The sequence below is a fragment of the Mustelus asterias genome, chromosome 9 (assembly GCF_964213995.1).
Source record: "Mustelus asterias chromosome 9, sMusAst1.hap1.1, whole genome shotgun sequence".
In the NCBI taxonomy this organism is placed as follows: domain Eukaryota; kingdom Metazoa; phylum Chordata; class Chondrichthyes; order Carcharhiniformes; family Triakidae; genus Mustelus; species Mustelus asterias.
Genome location: NC_135809.1, coordinates 98,291,442 through 98,304,641, shown reverse-complemented (window position 1 = coordinate 98,304,641; position 13,200 = coordinate 98,291,442). Strand labels below are relative to the sequence as shown.

The window sequence follows — 13,200 nt, the reverse complement described above, 5'->3', positions numbered from 1 at the left end:
AGTGAAGGAACAGCGATATATTTCCAAATCAGAATGGTGAATGGCTTGGAAGGGATGGTGATGGTGTTCCCAGGTACTTGCTGCCCTTGTCCTTCCAGATAGTATTGGTTGTGAGTTCGGAAGGTGCTGTCTGAGGAGGCTTGTGAGGTCCTGCAGTGCATATCCCAAGTGAATTCTGTAACAGCTGTGCATTGGATGCTGAGCTTTCAACTGAAAGGATTTCTAAGGACTTACTGACTCTATCCACTTTTGAAAAACTTGCAGTTATCAAGGTCATTACCTCAACCTAGGGCACTGTCATTTGATCATTGCCCAAGTAGTTTGCAGACAAACTGACACCCAAAGTAACAAATGATTTACCCCTTATGATTTCATCACAATAAATAATATTTATTCAAATATGAATGACAGGAATTTCTCATAATGTGATAGCTCTATCCAATGGACAGATTGAAGATATAATTGTTTCTAAAAGACCACTGATGCAAGCTCACTTGGGCATGAACTAATATGTCCATTTTCTAAGAAATCTTTTATGAGTGTTTAGGCATTCTTACATACTTTGAGCATAGGTGTCAGTTAAAATTTTCCACACTGAGCTAGTGCTGGGATTTTAAATGTACAGTTAAATGAAGCAATGTGTTTATAATAGTTGAAAATTGTTTTAATCTCTTTCTTCTGACCATAATCATGGATAGCAAAGTTTGTGATGGTTCTGATTGTATTGTCACAAATAAACCAAAGATATCAATGTAAATGACGTATCTCTCTGTGATTTAGAGTTGAGGCTTCTGCAAAAAAAGTTTACATTTATATAGCACCCTTTCACAAACCAAGATATCCCAAAGCACTTTCTATCTAATTATATAGTCACTGTTATAATATAGGAAACACAGGAATATCATAAAACTGGAAGGTTACAATCATCTTACAATCTGATTTTTGGTGATGTTGATTGCTGGATAAATATTGACTAGGACATCAAAATTAACTACCTCAGTATTCTTTGAAAGTATCATGGGATTTTATGTCCGCTTGAGAGGGCAGATGACCTTGTAGTTTACCATCTCATCTGAATGATGGCACCTCTGAAAGTGCAGCAATCCTGCAATACAGTGACAGCCTGGATTTTTGGTCTGAAGTTTCTGGAGTGGGACTTGAACCCACATGCTACTGATTCAGGTGGAAGTGAGCCAAAGTTGATTCTCAGTAGAGTTAGAGCACTTAAATCAGTGTTGTGCTTTCTTGGTTCTGTTGACAAACTTGGTCACCTTCAATTGTCAACATGCTCAAAATCCTTTGGTCTGATATATATGTAGAGAAGAAACTTTATTTATCATTATGAATATGATAAACCATCTCCTTTCAACCACCTCAACCCCCAAATGGCAGAGCAGAATCGACGGGCTGAATGGCCTACTCCTGTTTCTATTTGCAGCTGATCACACAATCGTCCTCCATCGCCTTTCCTCTGTCGTCCAGCTAGGTGAGCTATCCTTACTTGGTGTCATTCTTATCTATCAATTCAAAACCAGAGAATCACCGTCCCCTCCTGCACCATTATCCGCTGATGATCCCCGGGCATCTATTGTCGGTCTCCTATTTTTCAATTACATGCTGCCTCTTGATGGCATCATCTAACAGCATTACCTCACTTTGCACATGTATGCTGATAACACATAACTCTACTTGGCCACCATCTCTCAAGCCCTCCACTAAGTCTAAGTTGTTAGACTAATTCAACATCCAGTGCAACATTTTCTTCAACTAAGTAGCAGGAAGATCAAAGCCATTTTTTCCATCTCTACTGTAAGCACAGTTCCCTAGCCACTAACTTCATCCCTCTTTTGGAAACTGCCTCAGGCTGTTCTTAATCTTGATGTCATACTGTACATAACGCCATGATCAGCTTCTGAAAACACATTCGCACAGTCACTAAGAAAGTCTATTTTTCCACCTTTGTCACATTGCCTGACTTTTCCCCTGCTTCAACTCATTTGCTGCTAAAACTTTCATTCATGCCCTTGACTATTCCATTAATATCGGGATTTGTAATTCACCTAGATGACACTATTTTTTACATCTTCTAAAATCTGGAAAAATGACGAGCATCATAATGTTCCAAAGAAATGTATGTCTTGTAATATTGTCTGCTTTATGAATTAGAATGGTGTATGAGACATTTTTTAAGGTGTACAGATTGATGTATAATCTGCAAGACAAAGGCTCCTTTAAAAGATGGATAAACATTTTGGGTAGATCAGTGATGACATGATTTTTGAACCAGTGTTTCTTCTCTCATACTAATTAACCTGGTGTATTTTCTTTTTAGTTATGTTGTTAATGCTAACTGCTCTGCTATTCTTCATTAGCATCACGGTGGCAGAGTAGTTAGCACTGCTGCCTCACAGTGCCAGAGACCCAGCTTCAATCCCGGCCTTGGGTGACTGTGTGGAGTCTGCCTGGGTTTCCTCCCACAGTCCAAAGATGTGCAGGTTAGCTGGATTGGTCATGCTAAACTACCCCTTAATGTCAGGGAAGAGTAGGGTAAATACAGTGGGATTACGGGGATTGGGCCTGGCTGGGATTGTTATCGGTGCTGGCTCGATGGATCAAGTGGCTTCCTTCTTCAATGTTGGGATTCTATGATTCACTCAGTTTGGCGTTTTTCAAATTGTCTCATACCGCTAAGTCTGGATCCTTTGCTTTCTGTGGGAGTGGCAATGGAGGGATGTGATGGGGAATTTTTACACTACTTGTATATCCATGTTCATTAAAGTGGCTAAGCATTTGTTTTAGACATTACTGAACAGCAGAATATAAACTTGGATTAAAAACTTCAAATTGAATCCTTGTAAATCAGCTGAAGCATGAATTTAGCTCGCAAAGCAGGAGAGGGCGCCATACACCTTAAACAAGGGTAACAGTACACCATCCAATAGCAATAGTTCCAGATGTTACAACCTGCAGTTTGCATTTTGAATATGTCCGTCTTATTCTGTAATTTGAGGATGGAAAAATAATTTTTATTTGGTAAGTAACAAAATCAACGGCTGTGAAAAAATACTTTATTTCTGAGGATTAAATTTCTGAAGAGTAAGAACAGTCAAAATAACTAATAATTTCGGATACCTTGAACATTTTATGATTATAAATATACATGATAAGTACATTTCAGAAATAGCTAGACATTAAATTAAGTTACCTTTCTTTACTCCACTTCAACCTATAGACTTGAGCCCCAGTGTCTGCCACTGGCAGATTTGAGTTATGTACTTACAAAAGCTTGACTCCAGGAGACAGACTTTCTGAGTCGCTGCCAGCACCTGTCTGCTTGATGTTTGTTTTTATCCCGTTCAAAGTAACTATTTAGTCACTCAGACCGGAGGGCAATGTGAATTAAAATAATATATGCGATTATGGATGGAAAACTGATTGAGGTGTGAACACAACTGCCCAAAAGGGAAGTACAAAGGCTATTAGGTAGATTGGTTAAACCGAATTAACTGGAGTTTTAACTAAAAATAATCCTGGTTGCGTTTTGTGGCGCATTGAACCATTGAGTACAATGCACCAGCTCACCCCAAATAAAGGGCATAATCGAGTGGATTGGTATGGCTCAAAATGTGCTACATAGTGCACCCTCAAATCTAAATAATTATGCTTCAGGATACAAATCTGGCCAACCTCGCTTGAAGTATTAGATTCACCGTTTTCTATTTGGAAACTCGTCAGCGCTTTATTTAAAAATGAAACTTTTAAAGCGACAAAACTTGACTTTTGCTGGTGCAACAGAAGCCTCTCCCTGAGAGTCTAACATACCGAGTATGAACTGTGTGTGGCAGCATTAACCAATACCATGGGTGAAGTTACCTGCAAGAAAGGTTGGTTTTCCGCGAAGATACCACAGGTTTGAATTTTCACAGGCAATATTCTATGTCATGGAGTCCCGCTGTGTCCAACCAAAACTTGTTGGACAAAGAGACCATCCAAATTTTCAAATTCACCTGTTTTCTTTTTAATAATAAATTGGTTCCACAACCGTTATGTTGTCAATTGTTTGTACACTTTGCATTTCAGACTTTCTTGATTGCTTGATCGTGTTTCACGCAGCAGGTGCGAAAGATTTTATTTCTACAAATTTCCACACAACGTCCTTGCATTTAATGCATGTTTTATATGATTGTTTTCTGTTCATAAAACCACTAATATTTACCACCATTGGTTAATGCCGAATAAGTTAAATATATTTCCATTCCAATTTTCTTTGCAGAATTCGAGGGATTAAATTCCACAATGCTGTCCATTTTCCCCCATTAAAAACATAAATGTTATGGTGCATATATACTGTAGCTACCTATCAGATTCTAAACAGTGCTTAATTTATTGTACCAGCCTCCAACTGCATTTATTCTGTCCATAAGGAAGATTAGTACATTTGTGCTTCATAATACTACTGCTGCTTCTAGTTTCTATAATAGTTACAAGGGTTTACAGTGCACAGTAAGAACATTGGAATACTCTAAATGTTTTGTGTCTTTTAAGCCGGATACGTTTGTGTCTAGATGATCGACGAGGCCCAAGCACTTTTTGAACGAATTTTGACAGTACTGTGGAATTAAAAACTTCCTGCAGAGTCAAAGGGCAAACGATGAAATGACCTTTTCCAGGAGCCTCATTATTGGACTCTGAGAGTGAGCTGAGTTGGACTGTAAGTTTTTAACATTGCTACAAAACAAGAACTAACGCTAATACTGGACCGTAACACATCCTTACTGCATCTAATTCCAGGTAGTTCGGTTTCTAATGTAACATTGGCTTCTCACATGAATCCATTCAGTCACACATCTTCCTGTTCAAGTAAAGGAGTCTGCACATGGCAGTGCTTTATTTTTTGAAATGGCGTTCTCTCCTTACATGGCACATCTGTACAATTACTGTACACTCTGAAGATGCCGGTCAGGCAATCTAGTCCCTGATTTAAATTCCTAAGACTTGCTTGTAAACTTTGCAGTGATGACATTGGGTATCACCTTTGGGACTCCGATCTCCGAAAATGTGCATTAGTCTAAGAGCTGTTATAAACCCCTGACTTACATTAACTGTTTTTTCCCCCTTTATTCTTTTCATGGGATGAGGGTATCGCTGGAAAGGCCAACATTTGTTGCCCATTCCTAATTGCCCTTGAATTTACAATCTTACCTGTCCATTTCAGATGGCACTTACAAGACAACACATTGCTGTGGGTCACATGTAGACCAGACCAGCTAAGGGCGGCAGATTTTCTTCCCTAAAGGACATTAGTGAACTAGATGGGGTTTTACAACAAACGATGAGTTTCATGGTTACCATTACCGAGGCCAGCTTTCATTTCTAGATTTACTCATTCAATTTAAATTCCACCAGCTGCCGTGGTGGGATTTGAACCCATGTCTTCCAATAACATTAACCTGAATGTCTTGATTTTTAGACATTACCTTCACCATCTCCGCTGTTGCTTCCAATTATCATAAGACTTATCTGCTTTAGTAACGGGGAAGCATTTCTTAAAATGTATGAGTTCAGTGACTGGGTAAATATGAGCCTTGAAATGAGCCCTAAGAGGTATTTACTATATAAAAGATCGTAAATATAGTAAGTTTATCAGGGTATCTAGATGAGCGGACAGTATTACCAACAATGAAATTGAGGGTTATAAATTTCTGCTAATTGGCTCACGACTAGACTAAGATGTTGACTTAAAGGAATTAGAGACCAGTTATCCTTAGTACAAGTCTCTCAATCTGGGGGACTGAGCCATGTGAACGACTCTCCCTCCCTACCCTAAAGGATTTTTTTTGGTTTTAATTCGACTTTTGCGGGAAATTGAAATATAGTAGATTCGTAAAAATCTCCAGTGTTGGTTACGCGTACTCCGAGATCTCATTCTAATAATCATAGGGCACTTTCCAGGATGACCTTTCCATCCTTGTTTATTGCGATTGTAAGAATGACCACAGAATTATACTGAATTGAACCCGATTATTCGGATTTAGATTCAATATTTACGGGCTGTCATATTTTTTTGTTCGTCCCTTTCTCCCAAATGGACGAGTGTTTGTAACTTCTCCATGATTGGTGGCTTAGTGGGAATTGTCAAGATAATTTTATTTAACAATAACATGCAGCGGTTAACATCACACCTGATGAGCGCTCACACATTTTTACATTGCCTGCCAATAGGATAAAAAGTGCAGCGGTTTGAACATAAATGTACGGAAGGGCAGACTCATTCATGTCGTGTGTTCACTTGCATTGTAATAATGGGTTTGTAACTAGTTAATGGAGCCTGAGGAAACTAACAACTTGAACAGGGAACCAACCGGACAACCTTACAGCTGACATGTTGTCAAAAAAGCAACAGAGGGAAAATGTGCTTTCTATTTGTGATACACTGGGGAGTACACTCAATTGAGATACACTGGTGTATATGCTATGTATGTTAGTGCCTGAGACGGGGGTGCTGGATGTGAACCTTGTATCTGGTTGGGTGTGATTGAGGAAGGTATGGTCTACACTGACTCTATTTACTCATCGCTTGAGACTCTTCGATTCTAAACCTGCTTGATTATAAAGTGGCCGTGTTTTTTTTGGTCAGATCTGACTGTGCTTCACTGTAAACCCCTCTTCGGGATTGGGAATTTTCAAATCCTGTGCTACACTGGAGCCGCGATGTTGTTCTCTGAGCCATTGCGAGTTACTGCTTCCCTGCCGATTAAATCCATCCAGTATGTTATTGCGCTAAGTCTGAACAACTATTAACTTCAGCACTATGGACCCCCGAGAAAAATACCTCCCCGACGCTCAAGGTTTATTGCTTGGCAAAGTCGCTGAGTCGCTTCTGAAAAATAATACTTCTTAAATAGATAAATCCTACCCCCCCTCCCCCACCCCCACACATTTGATCCATTTGAAAGAGATCCGGTTATAAAAATCTCCCATCAGATTGGCAGAGGCTCAGAGTTCGCTTTCTGTCTGTTGCTCTCCCTGTCTCTGTCACCTTGATTCTGTCTGTCTCCCTGTCTGTCTCTGATTGTCACTCTGCCTGTCCTTTTTTGTCTGCCTCTCTGTCATTCTGCCTGTCTCCACCTGTCTCTCTGTTCCTGTCACTCTGCCTGTCTCCCTTTCTCTGTCTGTTCCTCTGTCACTCTGCCTGTCTTTCTGCCTCTCCCTTTGCCTGTCCCTGTTTTTGTCAGTCTGTCCCTCTGTCTGTCTCCCTGTTTCTGTCTGTCCCTCTGTCTGTCTTCCTGTTTGTCCATCTGCCTGTATGTCTGTCTCTGTCTCTCTGTCTGTCTCTGTCGCTCTGTCTGTCTCTCTGTGACTCTGTCTGTCTCTCTGTGTCTCTGTCACTCTGTGTCTGTGGGGAGATAGGTGTCTCTGTCTTTATGGCTGCCCCCTCCTGCTGCTGCCCTCCCCCTCCTGCTCCCCCCCGGGCTCGGTCTGATCAGAGTCCGGGGCTGAGGCCCTCCTCCTCACCGAGTTCTCCTCGCTGAAGATGTCGAAGGTGGCGGCGGGGACTCGGGGCGCTGCGGTCCAGCCCCCCCCTGCCTCCCCTTGCCCCTCTCCCTCCTCGGGGGGCATGGCCACGGGCACGGTGTTGCCGAACTTGGAGTAGTCCACCGAGTAGCGGCCGTCCTCCTGGCTGATCACGGGGACGAAGCGGCGGCCCCACAGGATCTCCTCGGCCAGGTAGGAGGTGCGGGCCTGGGTGGTGATGCCGGTGGTCTCCACCACGCCCTCCAGGATCACCACCACCTCGAAGCGGCGGCGGTGCAGGTCGGCGGCCGAGAGCGGGTAGAGGGGGCTGCCGGGCCCGATGGTGTGAGCGATGATGAGCGGCGCCACCAGGAAGATGCCGCCGCCGCCGCTCGGGCCGTCCACCGACACGTCGATCTGGTCGAGCGGCAGCACCTCGCCCTCGGCCGTGGCCGTGCGGCGCACCAGCTGCAGGTGGATGTTGGCGCTGATGATCATGCTCTTGCGGAGGTCGCCCACCCGGCACATGAGGCAGAGGCGGCCTTCCCGCGGCGCCACCACGGCGTGCTTGCTGAAGATCAGGGTCTCGGCCCGCCGGTGCGCCTGCGACGTCTTCATGAAGATGCAGCCCAGCATGATGGCGTTGATGACCAGCCCCACGATGTTCTGGGCGATCAGCACGGTGATGGCGGCCGGGCACTCCTCCGTCACCATGCGGCCCCCGAAGCCGATCGTCACCTGCACCTCGATGGAGAAGAGGAACGCCGAGGTGAAGGAGTGCAGGCTGGTCACGCACGGCACGGCCGCCGCGCCGAATTCTCCGCCCCCGCCCGATTCTCCGCTCCCGCCGCGCCCGGCCCGGTGCAGGTCGCCGTGCGCGAAGGCAATGAGCCACCAGATCATGGCGAAGAGCAGCCAGCTGCACAGGAAGCTCATGGTGAAGATCAGCAGGGTGTGCCGCCACTTGAGGTCCACCAGGGTGGTGAAGACATCCTGCAGGAAGCGGCCCTGCTCGCGGATGTTGGTGTGAGCCACGTTCAGGCCGCCGTTCTTGGCCACGAAGCGCACCTTGCGCTCGGGCGGCCGGTAGCGGGGCCGCGACACCTCCTCCACCAGCCGCAGCACATACTCCTCGGGCACCAGGCCTTTCCTGGCCAACATCTCCGGCCCATCAGACAGGGACACTCACTCAGCCGCTCCCCGTCTTACCTCTGTCTCTGAGCCGGGCAGGAGAGACACCTCCAGCCTGCCAGCAAGCTCCGGCTGGCGCCGCCAATCACACCCGTAACTGGATAGGGGGATGGGGGGAGAGAGAGAGAGAGGGATGGAGAGACAGAGAGAGAGAGAGGGCAGCCCGGGGAATGAAGCAACCCACAGCCTGGCGCAAGGCTCAGCACCAGCTCCCAGCCCCTCCCAGCCTCTTCCCAAAGGGAAAGGAGGCGCTCCCCTCTCCCCACCCTCTATCTCTCTGCCCTTCACCTCTGCCGCTCTCCCCATCCACTATCTCTGTCCCTCACCCTCTATCCCTCTCTCCTTTCCCTCTGTCCCTCTCTCCTTTCCCTCTGTCCCTTCCCTCTGTTCCTCTTTCCTTTCCCTCTGTCCCATTCTCTTACCCTCTGTCCCTCTGTCCTTTCCCTCTGTCCTTTCCCTCTCCCTCACCCTCTATCCCTCTCCTTTCCCTCTGCCCTTTCCCTCTGTTCCTCTTTCCTTTCCCTCTGTCCCATTCCCTCACCCTCTATCCATCTCCTTTCCCTCTGTCCCTCTGCCCTTTCCCTCTCTCTCGCTCTCTATCCCTCTCTCCTTTCCCTCTTCCTCTTTCCTTTCCCTCTGACCCTCTCTCCTTTTCTTCTGTCGCACTCCCTCACCCTCTATCCCTCTCCTTTCCTTCTGTCCCTCTCTCCTTTCCCTCTGTCCCTCTCCCCTTTCCCTTTCCCGCTGTCCCTCTGCCCCTCTCCCCCATCCTCTTTCCCTCTCCACCTTTCCCTCTGCCCCTCTCCCCCGTTCCCCTATCCATGTTGCTCCTGCCCCACTCCCCCTTTCCCCTACCCCGTTCCCCTGCCCATCTTCTCCCCATCTCCTTTCTGTTCCCCATACCCTTTATCCTCTGTTCCCTTTGACCCCTCTCCTCACCACTCTTTCCCTCTCACTTCCCGACCCTCTCCCCTCCACCCTCTCTCCCCTTCACCCTGTTGCAGTTCTCTGGGCTCTGATATATAACTCGCCGTTTGTAGGGGATCCATTTCTGGTCGGCAATCGGTGCTGTGTAAACTGGGGAGGATTTATTGTTGCTCTGCCCGGAATGCCACTGTTCCCGCATTTCAGTGGGATGTTTTTGCTCCAGTGTTTACATGTCACCAGCGGAAACGCAGCTTGTTTCTTAATAGGGGCCAACGGGAATTGGTGGAGGGATGCTGCCGTGCCACTTGAAGCAAATAGAACATAGAACATAGAACATTACAGCGCAGAACAGGCCCTTCGGCCCACGATGTTGCACCGACCAGTTAAAAAAAAAAACTGTGACCCTCCAACCTAAACCAATTTCTTTTCGTCCATGAACCTATCTACGGATCTCTTAAACGCCCCCAAACTAGGCGCATTTACTACTGATGCTGGCAGGGCATTCCAATCCCTCACCACCCTCTGGGTAAAGAACCTACCCCTGACATCGGTTCTATAACTACCCCCCCTCAATTTAAAGCCATGCCCCCTCGTGCTGGATTTCTCCATCAGAGGAAAAAGGCTATCACTATCCACCCTATCTAAACCTCTAATCATCTTATATGTTTCAATAAGATCCCCTCTTAGCCGCCGCCTTTCCAGCGAAAACAATCCCAAATCCCTCAGCCTCTCCTCATAGGATCTCCTCTCCATACCAGGCAACATCCTGGTAAACCTCCTCTGCACCCTCTCCAAATGTGATTTAAAAAATAAGATACTGGAAATAGTCAAAGACTATAGGGAGAGAAACAAAAAGGAACATCTGGCCTGACCAACGGAACTCTATTAACTCTTTCTGTCTGCACCAATACTGTAAGAAGTCTCACAACACCAGGTTAAAGTCCAACAGGTTTATTTGGTAGCAAATGGTATTTGCTACCAAATAAACCTGTTGGACTTTAACCTGGTGTTGTGAGACTTCTTACCGTGTTCACCCCAGTCCAACGCCGGCATCTCCACATCATGTGCACCAATACTGCCAGACATGCTGAGTATTTGGCTTTGTCACTGTACGCAGGGTAATCAAGTTTCCCCAATGTATCGGGGCCATCTCCAGACTGCCTCGTGTGCTTTACCTGTGTTTGAATGGCAGGACCAGCTGTTCAGGTTTGGGGGATATCCCCACCATCCTTTGATATGTCGAAGCTTGTCTATCAGCAGTGAGTTTAGTATGGCAGAGGGATTAGTCATGCGATAGTGGTTACATTTACTGGATCGGGGTTTGTAGCGAGCCAACAGCCGCCAACCATTTGCCCAGACCCTCCCCCCGGGCTATAGTGCTGCTATCTGTAATGATCAGTGAAAGCCATTGCGGCATAGCACCCTCTGTAGGGGATCTGAAACCTGTGTGCAGAATGTTTAACGGGCTGATAGTCAGCCCAGGGGCCCTTCAACCAACTCCCCCAAAGCGAAAATAAAGCATGTGGATAGTCACTAAAAAAAGTCGGGTAAAGTCTGAAGTTTAAATAGGAATAGTGAATCCAGTTTCAAAAAGGGTACGAAAAAGAACGAAGAGAGACTGGGTTTGAGAGATGAAAGAAACAGAAAAAAAATTATATTTTTCAATCTCCAGCAGTAATTAAAATATGAAGGAATGAGACTCCATAATTGTTAAAGTTAATTTTCAGTGCCAGTGAAGTTGATTGGCAGTAATTAAGATTGATCACACCTTTACTTGTACTGGTGTGGACGAACCTAACTTTTCTGGTGAATTATTTCTGGCGGGTCACTTAAATACAGCAGCTCCTTGCTGTTCCAATGCCAATTCTATCAGTAGGATCCTGCGATTACAGTTTCCAGAGGAGTAGGATAGTGCAGACAACAACTTCCTGATTTCCACTTTTAGCTGCACGCGTTCTGTTGTCGGCACTTGCTGCCCAATATCCACTAATAACAATGTGTACTGATAGCTTCCATGTTATTTTTACACCGAAATCCAAGCCAATTTTATTTTTAATGAAGGGACCCCAGGTGGTCTTGGCTCGGGCAACCATGTGTGTGTTGAGGGTTTCAAGTTCAATTTCCCTGTCTAGGAAAGCGTTCTGAACAAGTAGGTTGACAAACACGTCTGATGTCTCCTACCAGACAAATCAAATGTAATTGTTCAGAGGATTAGAAGGCAATTGAAATAAACTCTAGATTGGTTTGTAAGACATGTCTTGGCACCCTTCAGACCCATTTGACATGGAACTGGAATGATAGTCTATACTCAAACATACTTGGTGCAGACTTGGTGAGCCCAGTCGCCTCTTCTGCACTGTAGGGGTTCTATGATTCCTGTGATATGAGCATGGGAGGAACCCCTCTTGTAAGCAGGCCTCTTTCTGTAGATAGGTGGATCTACCAATTCCCCACTTGTTCTGCAGCCTTCGGCTCCCTGTGGTAACCGCATAACAGAGAGCTTAAAGTTGCAATTTAAATGGGGGTGAAGAGCAACAAAATGCCAGTAATTGAAAGTTACAGGAAACTTTAAGGATGATTGAATTTTTTTGACCTTTGAAATGTTTAGTGCTAGCAGTTTGCACTTGAAAATCCCGATGGACAGGTGACAAAACATGGTCGGTTATAGTGTCCTACGACTATTATGTTTGTAGCGGGATCCCCTTTTTAACTCCACTCGTGGGCTTATCTCAGGTTTGGTTCTCCGTTACCCAAACCCCACCAATGCCCGAGTGATTCTCTCTCTCGCTGATGGAACAACAGCCACCTTGCGCCTACTTCACTAGAGTAGTGCTCCCAAGAGAGAGATAAGGAAACTGCTGCCTATCCACTACCTGGCAGCCTTTCTTGAGTGGGCGATTTTGAAGCGCCCAGGGTACCCTCAGTTCTAGACTCCGGAATTATGGTAAGGGATATTTAATATTGTGACTTGGTCAGAGATCGTTGGTGAGAAATTGAAAAGATCAAAACGGACTCCAATGGAAGTCAAAGATATGTATATATATTTATTAAAACATCAAGGTCAAGATCACCAAACACCAGGAAAACAACACACAATGCCTTATGCTCTATAAGACTATAGCTATGGAAGGAATACTAAAACGGACACAACGAGAATGCTTACTTTACACAAGTTTACCAGTGTCTTAAACTATGAAAGGTGCATGCAAAAGCCCCCCCCCCCCCCTTTCCCCAAAACCTCATCCACTATGATGATCTCGGGAACTTTGCGAATTACCAGAGGATACTCGCAATCCTAGTTTAGATTGCTCAGTGGGCTTCGGGCTGCGTGCTGGAGACGAATGAGGGGCAGGCAGGAACAGGAGAAGAGAGAGGAGAGAGAGAGACCAGAGCTTGCTTGTCCCTTTTTAAAACCTGAACCAGTGAATCTCTCACACAAAACAGTTTCTGATCATTGGTAGTTTTGATTGACTGGAACAAAAGGGCCGGAACTGTCGGGACCGCCCTTAATTGATATTTTAATGTCTTTTAAATGTTCTCTGAGTCAGCCTGATTGGAATCCCATCA

The 13,200-nt window shown here is 45.5% G+C and overlaps 1 protein-coding gene across 1 annotated transcript; it reads right to left on the bottom strand.

Annotated features, from left to right (window-relative positions):
- Window positions 1-372: 372 nt before the first annotated feature.
- LOC144498860 (ATP-sensitive inward rectifier potassium channel 11-like) lies at window positions 373-8,821 on the bottom strand. The gene is made up of 2 exons (XM_078220634.1): window positions 7,516-8,821; window positions 373-2,998 (listed from the first exon to the last, which is right to left on the bottom strand). The coding sequence occupies exons 1-2, from the start codon at window positions 8,674-8,676 to the stop codon at window positions 2,840-2,842; spliced, it is 1,320 nt and encodes a 439-aa protein (XP_078076760.1). The 5' UTR covers window positions 8,677-8,821; the 3' UTR covers window positions 373-2,839.
- Window positions 8,822-13,200: the final 4,379 nt, after the last annotated feature.